Source organism: Armigeres subalbatus, chromosome 3, assembly GCF_024139115.2.
Source record: "Armigeres subalbatus isolate Guangzhou_Male chromosome 3, GZ_Asu_2, whole genome shotgun sequence".
NCBI lineage: Eukaryota > Metazoa > Arthropoda > Insecta > Diptera > Culicidae > Armigeres > Armigeres subalbatus.
Genome location: NC_085141.1, coordinates 219,348,221 through 219,360,850, shown reverse-complemented (window position 1 = coordinate 219,360,850; position 12,630 = coordinate 219,348,221). Strand labels below are relative to the sequence as shown.

General features: G+C 39.4%; 1 protein-coding gene across 1 annotated transcript in view; it reads right to left on the bottom strand.

Moving 5' to 3' along the window:
- Positions 1 to 305: 305 nt before the first annotated feature.
- Positions 306 to 12,630, bottom strand: part of LOC134219946 (E3 ubiquitin-protein ligase ariadne-1) — a 45,592-nt gene continuing 33,267 nt past the window's right edge. The window contains exons 4-9 of the mRNA XM_062698850.1: positions 11,363 to 11,578; positions 11,016 to 11,291; positions 10,803 to 10,960; positions 10,583 to 10,706; positions 10,288 to 10,514; positions 306 to 10,225 (exon numbers count right to left, since the gene is read on the bottom strand). Coding sequence (XP_062554834.1) covers positions 10,144 to 10,225; positions 10,288 to 10,514; positions 10,583 to 10,706; positions 10,803 to 10,960; positions 11,016 to 11,291; positions 11,363 to 11,578 — 1,083 coding nt within the window. The 3' untranslated portion in view covers positions 306 to 10,143. The remainder of the gene's footprint in view (positions 10,226 to 10,287; positions 10,515 to 10,582; positions 10,707 to 10,802; positions 10,961 to 11,015; positions 11,292 to 11,362; positions 11,579 to 12,630) is intronic.

The window sequence follows — 12,630 nt, the reverse complement described above, 5'->3', positions numbered from 1 at the left end:
TATAACTTTCTATCACTATTTCCCATAATACTGATAATGAAATGTGTCATATAAACATGTTGTGGCAATTATCTGAATATCTACGTAGGCTGTTTGACACATTGTCTGATGGTGTTCCGGTCGACAGAGCACAATTTTAAGGCATTTCCTTTCCTCTTGTTCGGAGCATAGTTGCTACCTAATTATAGCTAGGAGTCTAATCAAATGTTCATTATCGTTATTCCTATAAACGGCTTCCTGTTCTGTGTAAATTGGATGGGATATTTTCGGACTCAGAGAAAAACAGTCGTCACATAAGAAACTGATTAAGTTTAGCGTTCATTTATTCTGGTTTCTTTGATTCGATCGATTTTACATTGCAATTTACAGTGTTTGTAATATTCTTTTTTTTTTTAATCACCTCTCTGTTTAGTCAACAAAAATGAGAAAAATGACCCTTCCTAACATATTCATTTCTTAATCCGTATATAATAGGTTACTGCTTCTTATATACTCATTTTTATAATATACTTCATTCACATCACTTTTTATATATAATCTTTATAGTTTTTTTTTCTCTTCGTTAAAATTCTTATCACTTGTTCAATGATTTTCATTTCGACTGTAATCCATTTCAAGCGTCCAAAGAAAGAATATTGTGGGAAACAAATGCGACACAGCACACAGGCCAACATTATGTTTAGAAACTAATGCCAAGTGTTTGGGTGTAGCGACACGTGTACAAAACATGATAAAATGATAAAAACAAAATGTGAATAGTTAGCGAACACAAATACAAGAATGTGGAACATCATTGTCATAGTAAGTTTGATAAAAAAAAATCGGCTTTGATTACATCCGAGTGCATGGACTCGAAAGTGAATATTTCATCAGCAAGTTATTGGGTTTTAAATAGATAAATCAATGAAAACAAAAGACGGCAAATCTAACGTTTTAAATTATTTAAATAAAAATATTTTGAATAGTTAGGTTAGAAGAGATTATCTGTGGAAGAGATAATTTGAGATGTTATTATCTCAATCAGGGATACTCATATCATCCTTGGCAAAAGCATTTCGTAATGATACAAGATGTAGCAAAACATCTAAAGCTGTGTGGCTTTATGCTACATTTCAAATTTCAAATAGAATTCGAATTTTTTTTTAAGGTTTCAAATAAAACTTGAAAATTAGGCCAAATCTTCTTCATTTGCTGGCATTAATATTTTGAAATACTTTCCCAATAAAAGCATTTGTATGTTATGCGGTTATCACGAATGCGAGTTCATGGTCTCACTTTGGTGGGTTTGGGATACGATTCAATTAGGAGAAATATTGGGTATTGTTGAACGCCCATAAGAAACAACCACTGCTGAAGTAACGCTCCATTTTGATGATAAGTTTGATTCGGGAAATGGAACAGATACTGAATAATTATCTTATCAAAATGTCTCAAAATGATTACATGGTACGTAATGGCCTTTTTTGAATGATTATTTCAAAGAATATCAATTTCTGGTTCGAATGACGTTTGTATGAGTTTGAATCGCGAAGCACCGCATAAAAGATTATCTTCTATATACTCTTTGCCTTAATTATAATTCTGTCATGTAACAATCAAGGTATCAAACAGATTAAATGAAGGAGTGCGGTACGGCTCAACTATGGCAGATTATTTTGAATTTTGAACAGGCTAGCGCAATTGGTTAATGCAGCCATTATTCAATTAGTCTTCATCACTTTAAATGAATCGCAAAAACCCTCTACAATAAGAAGCAGTCATTACATGTAAATTTGTCAACGAATGAACAATTCATTGGTCAGTTTACTAATGGTGCTATAGTCACGGTGAGAAGACTACACGACGTATAACGGTAATCAGAAAAAGAGGATCAAGAATTTGTCTAACCTCCAGAAAACATATTTAAATACATCTGTTCGCCTGACCAGAAATGTATTTAAAGCTTGATTTTAAGCCAGCGCTATCTATGGCTTCTATCGAGCTTAAGATTGAGGTTGATTGAGTTTGACTGAATCGAAGTACATCAGCGACTGAGATGTTGATATTTTGTCAGGCAATAAAACATAATAAATACCACCCACGAAAGTGTTAACACGTACATTCATTTCCATCTACCAATACGTTATGGACCGAGACATTGATTGGTCTAGCCAACCGAAGTTTCCAAAACTCAAAATGTACGGTGGAGGGAACGGTGTATAAGTCTCTTGTGAATTTTCGACGAGCGAGCGGCTGGTCGGACGTGAAAATTAACACACGTGGAAGTTTGCGCCACGTACGTATCTAAAAGATGAAGACCTTTGGGAAGCCGTGGAAAGCAACAAAACTTCCAGCTGTAAACAAGATCAAAAACTAGAAAATTCGTGGAAGCTTTATTCTTGACCTGGATCAGTGCAGCGCAATCAGCATAGAATCGAAATTAGTCACCTGTGGCTCAAGACCTTGCTTGAAACTTTGCCAGCTTCTAATACTGATTCTTTAGCCTTAATCTCTAAATTAAGCGAGATGTAATAAATTGAATATTTTCCACCAAAAATCGATCATACGTTTTGGCATTATTGTACGAAAACATTTAGGGAAAAAACGTTCGAGGACCAGAAGCAATCGAAAAACTGTTCGGCCTCCGGAGTGGAAGGTCCAGGGACGAGGAAATTCTCCAACGGGTGCATTCCGACATATCTGGTCCAATGATAGAAGTTACCGTTGGAGGAAGACAGAACTACAGCGAAAGTGTCTGAAGTGACGATCTCGTATTACCAGACAACAATTGAGTGCTGGGGGCAAACCCTACGGTTCCATACAAACAAGATGACGATAACGGCCCTGATGGTGATTTCGACTATGCTTTGACAGTTCTGTGCTCCAGTATCCTTAATAAAGAGATTTTCGGCCCTTCATCTCTTGTGCTCCAGTTTCAAATTCAATTCCAGCAGGGAAAACAGTTACGAATCTGCTCGAGTCACACAAGGCGTTGAGGCGAAGCTGTGGGAAGGCAAAACTAAGAGAAAAAAAATTAGAAAATGCACTTTGTGTCAATTATAAAAAGCCATAATCTAGGGTAAATGCTCCATTTGGACCCCTAGAGGATGTGCTTACTGATATCGGCTTATATGTATCGAATGACACGTTTGATATAGGCGGAAATCACACCAATTCATAGATGGAAGTCTCATTTATGGAATATATCACTGAGAATTGTAACTTTCTGAAATAAAAGCATTGTTCGTTTTGGACAGTGCAACATATTTTGGAACCCTAAATGTACACATTTTGGACACCCCCGATTTAGTCTCTTCAAAGTCGAATTTCTAATTTACAATTGAGCCGAAGCAAAGTCTTATTTTTCGATTGACATGCATCAATGAGAAAATTCCTGCGTTTTAAATTTACAATTTCGACAAAAACTTATTGTGTGTGTTTTGAGATTTTCCGTGATGTATACTTTTAAGCGTAACGCATTGTAACGCTCGTCTTCTTGAACAAACTAATTTCCTCGAAATTTCATCTCAATATCACTAATTTTGCACGGAAAACCAGTGAAGCAGCTGCTGAACACTTTCCTTAAGCCAATTGGGAATTAGCAGCGGCATTGATTTTAGTTCAGAAATCAAGATAATGTCGCCAGGAGGGTCCAAAATGTGTAGGATCCAAATCAAGTTGGTTACCCTAATTGATTTGAAAGCATCAAAGTAAGCGTGATATGAACAACGACGGAGAGCCACCATAATATCAATCAAAGCAATCTTGGTACTACCAGTGTTGGTAAAAACTCAAATTCTCAAATCTCATCCACGATTCAAATCAAGCGCGAGGCAAACCTCACCCAAACCTCATGGCCCAGAGAATCGTCCATGATTCGACTCGCGATTTGCATCATTGCTTGATTTGTGCGTGTTCTTCTTCGTTAAATCTTCATCGGAATAACTTTCTTTGCTTATAACAATGGATAACAAATCCATACGTAAATACAAAATACGTTTTGATTGGGTATCGACACTTTTTGGAGCGAAATCATTTTTCGGCGAATGAGCGAAACGGAGCGATTCTGCCGGAAAAACTCATGGGCGATGTTCTTCATGCAGAATCGCAAGCGAGCCAGCTCGTGCATGAGGCTTCGGTGAGTCAGATTTAAGCATGATTCTACCAACACTGGGTACTACGCCAGCAGTCAAAGATATGTGGTCAAAAAGACTTCCGCTTGCCTGGAAAAATGGTAATTTTTAAAATTCCCATCTGCACCCGAGTAGGATTCTCATCAGAATTTGAGAGGAACTCCCGTCAGAATCTGAGAAGAATTCTCATTGTAAAAAAAGAAAAAAAAGACAGGAACACCGTTTTCGACCAGAGGTCGTACAGACTGAACACTTAACACCTAGCATTAGACAACGGACACGTAACACCCAGTGGACCAGTGGAGAATTTTTCGATCACGAAAAGTTTCCTCCTTACCGGGGCGGGAATCGAACTCACACTCTATAGCACATGCGTCTAGACGATTGACGTCGCTATCCGCACGGCCACGAAGCCCACTCTTGTAAGCTCTAAAGAATTCCTTTCAGAATCATGGAAGTAGGTATCCCAACCGGAATCCAGAAGAATTCATGGGCCAAACATAATGGATACGTTTGCATGCGGTTTGACAGTTTTCCCATAGGAAAACTGTCAAAACGCCCGCAATGGTATGCATTGTGTTTGGCTCATCACACTGGATTCTTTTCAGTATCGTTGAAGGATATCCTTAATAATCCATGGAGAATTTGCTTCAGAATCTCTCGTTGATTTGCTTTGGAATTCCGCCGGAGTCGTTCGAAGATTTCTCTCGGAATGGTTCGGAGATTTGCTTGGGAATTCCTTGACGTTTTGTTTCAGAATACTTCGACGATTTGCTTCGGAATCCCTTGAAGATTTAATTCGGAGTCTCTCAACATTTTGCTTCGGAATCCCTTTTACGATTTGCTTTGGAATCCATTGACAAATTGCTTAGGAATAATTCAACGATTCGCTTCGAAATACATCCACGGTTTGCTTCGGAATCCTTTGATGATTTGCTTCGGAATCCCTCGAAGATTGCTTCGGAATCTCTTAACGATTTGCTTCAACATCCCTGAAAGATTCCCTTCGGAATCGCTGGAGGATTCTATTCAGAATCCTTGGAGGATCAATACGAATGCGATCGACAATTTGCTTCGGAATCCATCGACAGATTGCTTCGAAATTCTTCGACAATTTGCTTCTAAATACCTGGAACATTGCCTACAAACTCCCTGGAACATTAACGTTGGAATTCCTGGAGGATCTCCGACGGAATCTCTGAAACATTCCCGTTGGAACTCCTGGAACATTCCCATCCGAATTCCTGGAATATTCCCGTCAGAACTCCCGGAGGATGGAGGATCCCTAGAAGATTATCATTAGAATCTTTGCAACATTCCCGTCGAAATCTCTGAAACATTCCCTTCGGACTCCCTGGTGGATTGCCTTCAGAATCTCTGGAGGTTCTTTTCAGTATGGTTGGAGGACTCCCGTCGGAATCCCTGGAGTAATGTTGCATTATTTCTTCTTTTTTTCATTTGAGATAGATAGAATATTTATAAAATATGCAAACCTGTCTACTGCTTACCGATGGGAACCTAACGGCAAACCGTCACATGTCCTTTGAGTGTGCAGGAAAAAGCCGAGCGCCACTACACTTAGGGCCGATTTCTTCACCCCCGTTTAACTCTTAAGCGGTGCTTACCCATACGTTTAAACGTGGGTTAAGGCCTAAGCGGAGGTGAAGAAATCGACCCTTAGGGCCGTTTTCTTCACCTCCGCTTAACTCGTAAGCGTCGCTTACCCATACGTTTAAACCTGGTTTAAGCACTAAGCGGGGGTGAAGAAATTGACCCTTAGACATTATAGCCATACGCTATCAATTTGAGTCGTTGTAGCAATCATAGGATGATAAACTAACACACTTCAATACTGTGGGTTACAACAGAAAGCACGTGCTTGAAAAAGAGAATATGGATGAGTGTGATTGATTCGCAATTGCTTTGGGTGGTTGGACCGGAGGTGGGGGCCCTCCTTAGCCGTGCGGTAAGACGCGCGGCTACAAAGCAAGACCATGCTGAGGGTGGCTGGGTTCGAATCCCGGTCCCGGTCTAGGCAATTTTCGGATTGGAAATTGTCTCGACTTCCCTGGGCATAAAAGTATCATCGTGCTAGTCTCATGATATACGAATGCAAAAATGGTAACCTGGATTATAAACCTCGCAGTTAATAACTGTGGAAGTGCTTAATGAACACTAAGCTGCGAGGCGGCTCTGTCCCAGTGTGGGGATGTAATGCCAATAAGAAGAAGAAGAAGGTTGGACCGTATTTATCACCTTACCACTAAGATAACTTAATGAGATGGTAAAATGTTCGAAATTTTTTTAAAAGTAGCTCAAAATAGAGCATCGAGGCTAGTTACGCCAGTCCAAATGTCTACCTGCTTCTAGATTTTCAGATGGTCCAATCAATGCCGCAAATGATAATTGTACCGACGAAGTCAATTTAGCGATTCGGAATATTCCTGGATTAAGCATTTTCTTCGTGTTCCAATCAAAGACCAATTGAAATGGTTCTCAACAAAGGTTGATGCTATGCGATAGAAGACACGTCTCTTAATCAAGTATTGCAATACCAAACAATATAGCAACGCAAAATAAATTCCTCGAAGAAAAATCTGACGTTTGAGCGGGTGGTATAATGAACGCAAAATGAACTTTTGTTCGAAAGAACGAATTGTCAAAATTCATTGGATGAGTGAATTTGATGAATCCCTGCACAGGTATAGACCAACGCAAAATGAACTCCCCTAAGAAATTATGACGTTTGAAAGGGTCGTAAATGAACGCAAAATGAACTTTTGTTCGAGTCAAGTTCGCATCAAATGTCAAACTCCATTAGGTGAGTGAATTTGGTGAATTCCTGCACAGGTCTATATAAATTAGTGCATTCCTGAATATCCGTCCAGTCCCAAAAAAGCATTCTTAAGAGCCGAACCGGAACTATTTAAATCCGCAACGCGGCTTTCATCAGCAATGAAACGTGGACCCTGACAGATCTCCCGGGTTTTTCAAGCTAAACTCGACGCGCATGATCAATCAACTCATTGCAAAACTTGGTTTAGTAGTTTAAGGGTATTCCGAGGCCTGAGCAAAAAAGACAATCGATCGATCCGCATACAATCAGGCAGTCAGTCTGCCGGTCAACCAAGAAGGCATGGTACACTGTCCGTGTTTGGGATCCGCTACTACAGTATAGGAATCACGAATGACAGTTTTTGTTCAGCAAAATGAGATTGAGGCACACTACAATGTAAGTAGCAACGTGTACCTTTTGCCCAAAAAGGCCGAGCAATCGCTCCAAATGCTCATTTAGTCGGGATTATGAATTGAAATGGTTCATATGCGCTTGGAATTTCCAGTGAAGTGCTGGTCAGTAGCTGACATTGATTACGTCCCTGTCATTTGTACACACCGCCCTTTGCGACTTCCAATGGATTATTTAGTGAGGTCTTTGAAGGAAGGACATTTGCTAGTCCCTCGGGAGTACATTTGAATCGCTGAAGTTAACCGAACTTGAATATTCCGAGGAAGTAAAAGTCATAACAAGGTTTCTGTAGATGGACGTGCGGATGGATCATTACTGTGCTGTGCTGTCACTGCATCTGTCACAATATCAGTGTGAGTTGGCGTACGGCAAGCAAAATAGATCATCGATCAATCCCAAGCAATGTTTTACAGTGTTGTTTGTACTAGGGATCCTATATTAAGAGATGTGCGAATACTTTTCCAGACGATTTAGCAACGCTGTTACTTTCGTAAACAAACGCACTTGCCAGCACTTGCTATGGCGCAAAATGTTGGAGCTCAAACATGACTTTGCGTATAATGGCATTTTCAGATTTCGTTATCTAACGTCCAACAGTGCATTATCACTAAAATAATATTGCAATACAAATGAAGTACCATGCATGAACTAGACTACTTTGACTTGCCAATGTAAAACAAATTGTTTTTTCGACAAAACTTTTCGTAAAATCTTTTTCATTACAATCGCAATAACTTTCAATCCTCTACAATAACAATGTTCATTTGGCTCAGATTCTAACAGCTCTCAATGTTCGATTGGCTCAAGATGGCCACTTTCGCATATCTCTGAATGTAGGATCCCTAGTTTGTACTAGCCATTGATGCTGCTGCCGCTGAAAAAATCAAAAATTCACCCCCATCTGACACACATTCTGGAAGAATTCTCATCTCACGCTACACGTAAAACATCCCACTCTGTAAGTATAAAAAGAATGCGTTGCGCTTGATTCTTCTATTGTTCGAGCAGTAGCAGCACGTTATCGAGCAATCATCATTCGGTGCACTGGAATTATAACCTCATTGCTGATTAAAAACAAAGCGTTTGTTCATTTTTAAGCATATTTTTTTAAAAACTTAAAGAACGTGTTATCAAGCATATTCATTTACCTCTACCAATATCTTTCCTTAAATATCGTGCAACCAAAAATGCTTGTTCAAAATTTCACATAATCTATTTTTTTATTTTTTTTTTGGAAAAATAAAACTTTTGAAAAACGTGCATTATTACTTTATTTGACTCACTGTCTAATTTACAAACCATTCACAATAAGCTCTCTACATCTTTCAAGTAGATGAAATCTCCTCGATTTCTTCCAGAGGTGAGCCAGCGAAGGGCTCTAAGCCTCTAAAATAAAGACAATAATAAAATCTTTGATTTCTTCAGCACTTGCAAAGACCTTGCTAAGAAAGACCTCGTGCGTTTAACAATAATTTTATCTTGTTCATGAGCTGTGGCATCACGTAACCTCACTGTTTTACCTCTGCACTGACTCAGAAAATGGAAATTTCGACAGTTTGACAGCCCAAATGGAGAATAAAACTATCAGAGTCGTTTTAGCTAATCAAAATATAGTTATTCTATGCGTTTTCGTACACCAATTTCTTAAGTTTTAATCCAGTGTGCAGGTAGATTGAGGTTAGGGAAACGCCACTGTTTATGAGACAAAGATGCGCCATGACGTCGCTGATACTAATCCAAATCCATATAAACATTAATACATGATCCTCTTGAAAACCACATTCTATCAGACCATATGTGAAACACGAAAGTTCAATCTTGGTTGTGAACCTTATTTTTTGGCGAAAGCGATTTTTTTCTGATTTTCCGTATTTTGGGCACTTCAAATGAAAGAAACGCGGGACAATTCGCGGGACACGTGTTATCGCGTGACAATGAAAGTATGGTTCTGTCCCACAATATGACGTCTGATCACTTTATGCTATCCGTACCTGCTGTTATAACTTGCAAAACTATGATACAGAGTTTTGCATCTTTCGCGATTTCATAATATCAGATTAAAATCAACACGTCTCTCCCAAAAATCTGCCAACAATTGCAATAAAAAAATGTAAGCTGATCGGATTTTAATACAACTAAGCAATACGTGTGTCGTTCGATACAAACTACATCTAACCCTTGGCCAACTAGGAGAGAGAGAGAAAGGCTACAACTATGCACATGCATGCATGTACGTTCCATGAGCTCGAAATTATTCTGACGAACGAACGACTTTGCGGTCTATATTGGTATAGTGTTTGTGTGACTGTACGTGTGTTCATGTGTTCATATGAGTGTACTTTTCTTTTTTAACTATTTACGCTGTTAGTTACTTCTTATTACCGCTAATGAATCGAATCGAAACGACCGAGAACAAACAGGAAAACAACAATTCTTGATTAGAACGGAACTATTAATAAATAGTAATGTAATCTTGTATTTCTTTTTCGGAGACATAATAAGACATTTGGAAACACGCGAAGGAAAGTACATCGTCTAAGTAGTAGAATACTAAAACAGTTGATTTCTTGCACTGTTTTGTTTAGTCTCGGTTAGTCCGGTATTGTTCCATTGCGAAAATATTCCTTTTGCTAGATTTTTTCTAAGAGTTTTCTGGGTTTCTATTTTTATTTCCGTTCGCTGATTTAAGGAGGGGAGGGAAAAGGGAAGGGGCGTACGTCTATCTCAACGGACTTTCGAAAGTTCCACGCTGAAACTTGCACTAATATCGAAACAAATATTTTATCAATCGGTGTAATCCCACCAATCTTTCTCGTAACCTTCGTGCACGTGATCTAGTAACACCTTTCGACGTTTTTCGCAGTATCTGAAAGAGATCCTTCGCTTAGAACGGAAGAATGCCATGGAAATGATCGTGGATTCACTTACCGATACTTATCCTGAACTTTCTGTTTGATGTCGGCGAGATTTTCCGACGTAATATCACGCTCCAAGTACTCGGACAGTTTCTCCGTGGCCGTCTCCAGATCCTTCTGGTTATCTTCAAAGATAAGCGACTGATTATTTTTACGCAGGTAGTACGCAAATACGTATGTGCACATCAGCGTTTGACGGCACTGGCAGAGGATATCAACAGCTTTCTTCAGGAATTGAACCTACAATGCGAAATTTAAAAACATGTAAATGCTGTGAATTTGGGAGTAGAAAATTTAAAAAATCTTACCTCGATCCATGACATGTTATGTTGCTGCATTTCCTCCATTTTAGCTTTAACCGATGCATACAGTTTATGCTCGAACTTGAGCGACTGCATGTGATTTATGTAACGGTTGTAGTAATGCAAATATCTATAAACGAAAAATAGATTTACATCTCAACATAGTTTGATACACAAATGATTTATTTCCAGCAGTTTTACCACAAAATATTGTTTCCATACGTACCTAGCCAATGATGATCTGAACTTTTCCTGAGCATCACGAGCAGCACGAGCCTCATCTTCGTCGTAACGGTTGCAGTTGTACCAGGAAGAACCGTGAGGTTCCCAGGATCCCAAACACACCCAACAGAAATCGTACTTGCAGTTTTGATTTTTGCATACCTGTTGAGCCAATCGCAATTAGAAACCAACCATCATTTCAAACAACATCGCTTACCATATGATTACAACCGCCATCTTTCTCGATCGTTACGTTACACTTTGGACACTCCTTGGTGTTGGCCGCGATCCAGTTGGACGTTTCCGAGTCGTCGTCGCACTTTTTGATCCACTTCTTCAGCAGCCGGCACTGTACCGGATCGTGCCAGTTTTCGCCGCACTCGAAGCAGAATACGTGATTACACTTGCAGATGACGGGCCGGGCATCCACGTACTGCACTTTGACCGCGTAGTTACAGTCCGCCGAAGTACACCAGCGAAGTAATCGATTACACTTTAAGATACAATAAAGTACAAATTTTGTTGAACTATTTAACTGGTGGATATAAAACTTTGCCAACTTACCTCAACGAAACTATTGGTTATCAAATGTTGATACTTTAGTTTGACACGTGGATCCTGGACCAACCGCATGACGGTCACGTCATCCACCAATATGTCACAGCCGTGTGCGGCACAAGCTATCGATTGGCCTAGGCCTTCTTCTACGATTTTGGTGGTCAGGTACTCTTGCCAGCATTGCGTACAGAAACGGTGACCACATTCCAACCCGGTCATCATCTGTTCAGTGACAAATGAAAAAGGGGAACGTTATTAGGTTTTATATGAAATTAGTCAGTAATTCCATTCACGTTAATGTTGCGACAAGTCCTTTATTATATATTTCGTGTTGTTCTTCAGTGGTCCTCTGATTACTTGCTTGCGATAAACTTCCATTCTTTTCTTCAACATGCTTTGAAAATTGCTTCCTTCCACTTTGAGCTTAGGTAGTTAGTCTCACCGATAAAAGCCAATGATATATCAATTAACAAGAAAATAATATAGGAACACGCTGGTTAAGAATTCTTGTTTGTAACAGCAACAAAAGATCCCCAGAACGCCTCAAAATCCGGAAAAGAGTTGTCCAGAATTTCCAAAACCCATGAACTATTATGTTTTTGTAATTTTATGTTGACTTAGTATCGTTTATATAACCCCTAATTGCCGTTGAGCTGCAAAGTGTAAGAATTGCGAATGAAATTTCGACATCATTTGTAACCTTAGATGAATTATTCAATCAGAGTGATGCACTCTCGAATCTAGTGTTCAATATTGCACTCGATAGAGCGATTAGGAGAGCTGGTGTGCAAAGAAGCGGTATCATTATCACAAGATCGCATCCTGGACTTTGCGGTCGATATCGATAGTAACTGGATTGATCGCCGTGCCGTGGAAGAAGCTTTTGTGCCTTTTTAAAGAAAGACAGAAAGCATTAGACTCACGATAAATGCCAGCAAAAAGAAGTTCATGGTCGCTGGCAATCAACGTTCTAGTGGCAGTGGTAGTAGAATGGTGCTAGACATAGCAGCTGCTAATAGGACTTATTACGACCTTGTAACCAGCTTAAGTCCCGTAATCTGCGAATGAAGACGAAAATCTCGCTGTATACTGCTCTGATTCTTTCGGGGGCGACACACTTTGCATAAACTTTCGATTTCTTGTATTTCTAGCCATTAAGTAACTGGCGGAGTCGCGTAACAGTCGAAATAAACCAAAAATAGCATTGATCACCATTGACAAGACGAGTTATCTAAAATGTTGGTATCGGTGTAGGGGAATAAGGGGCAATATGG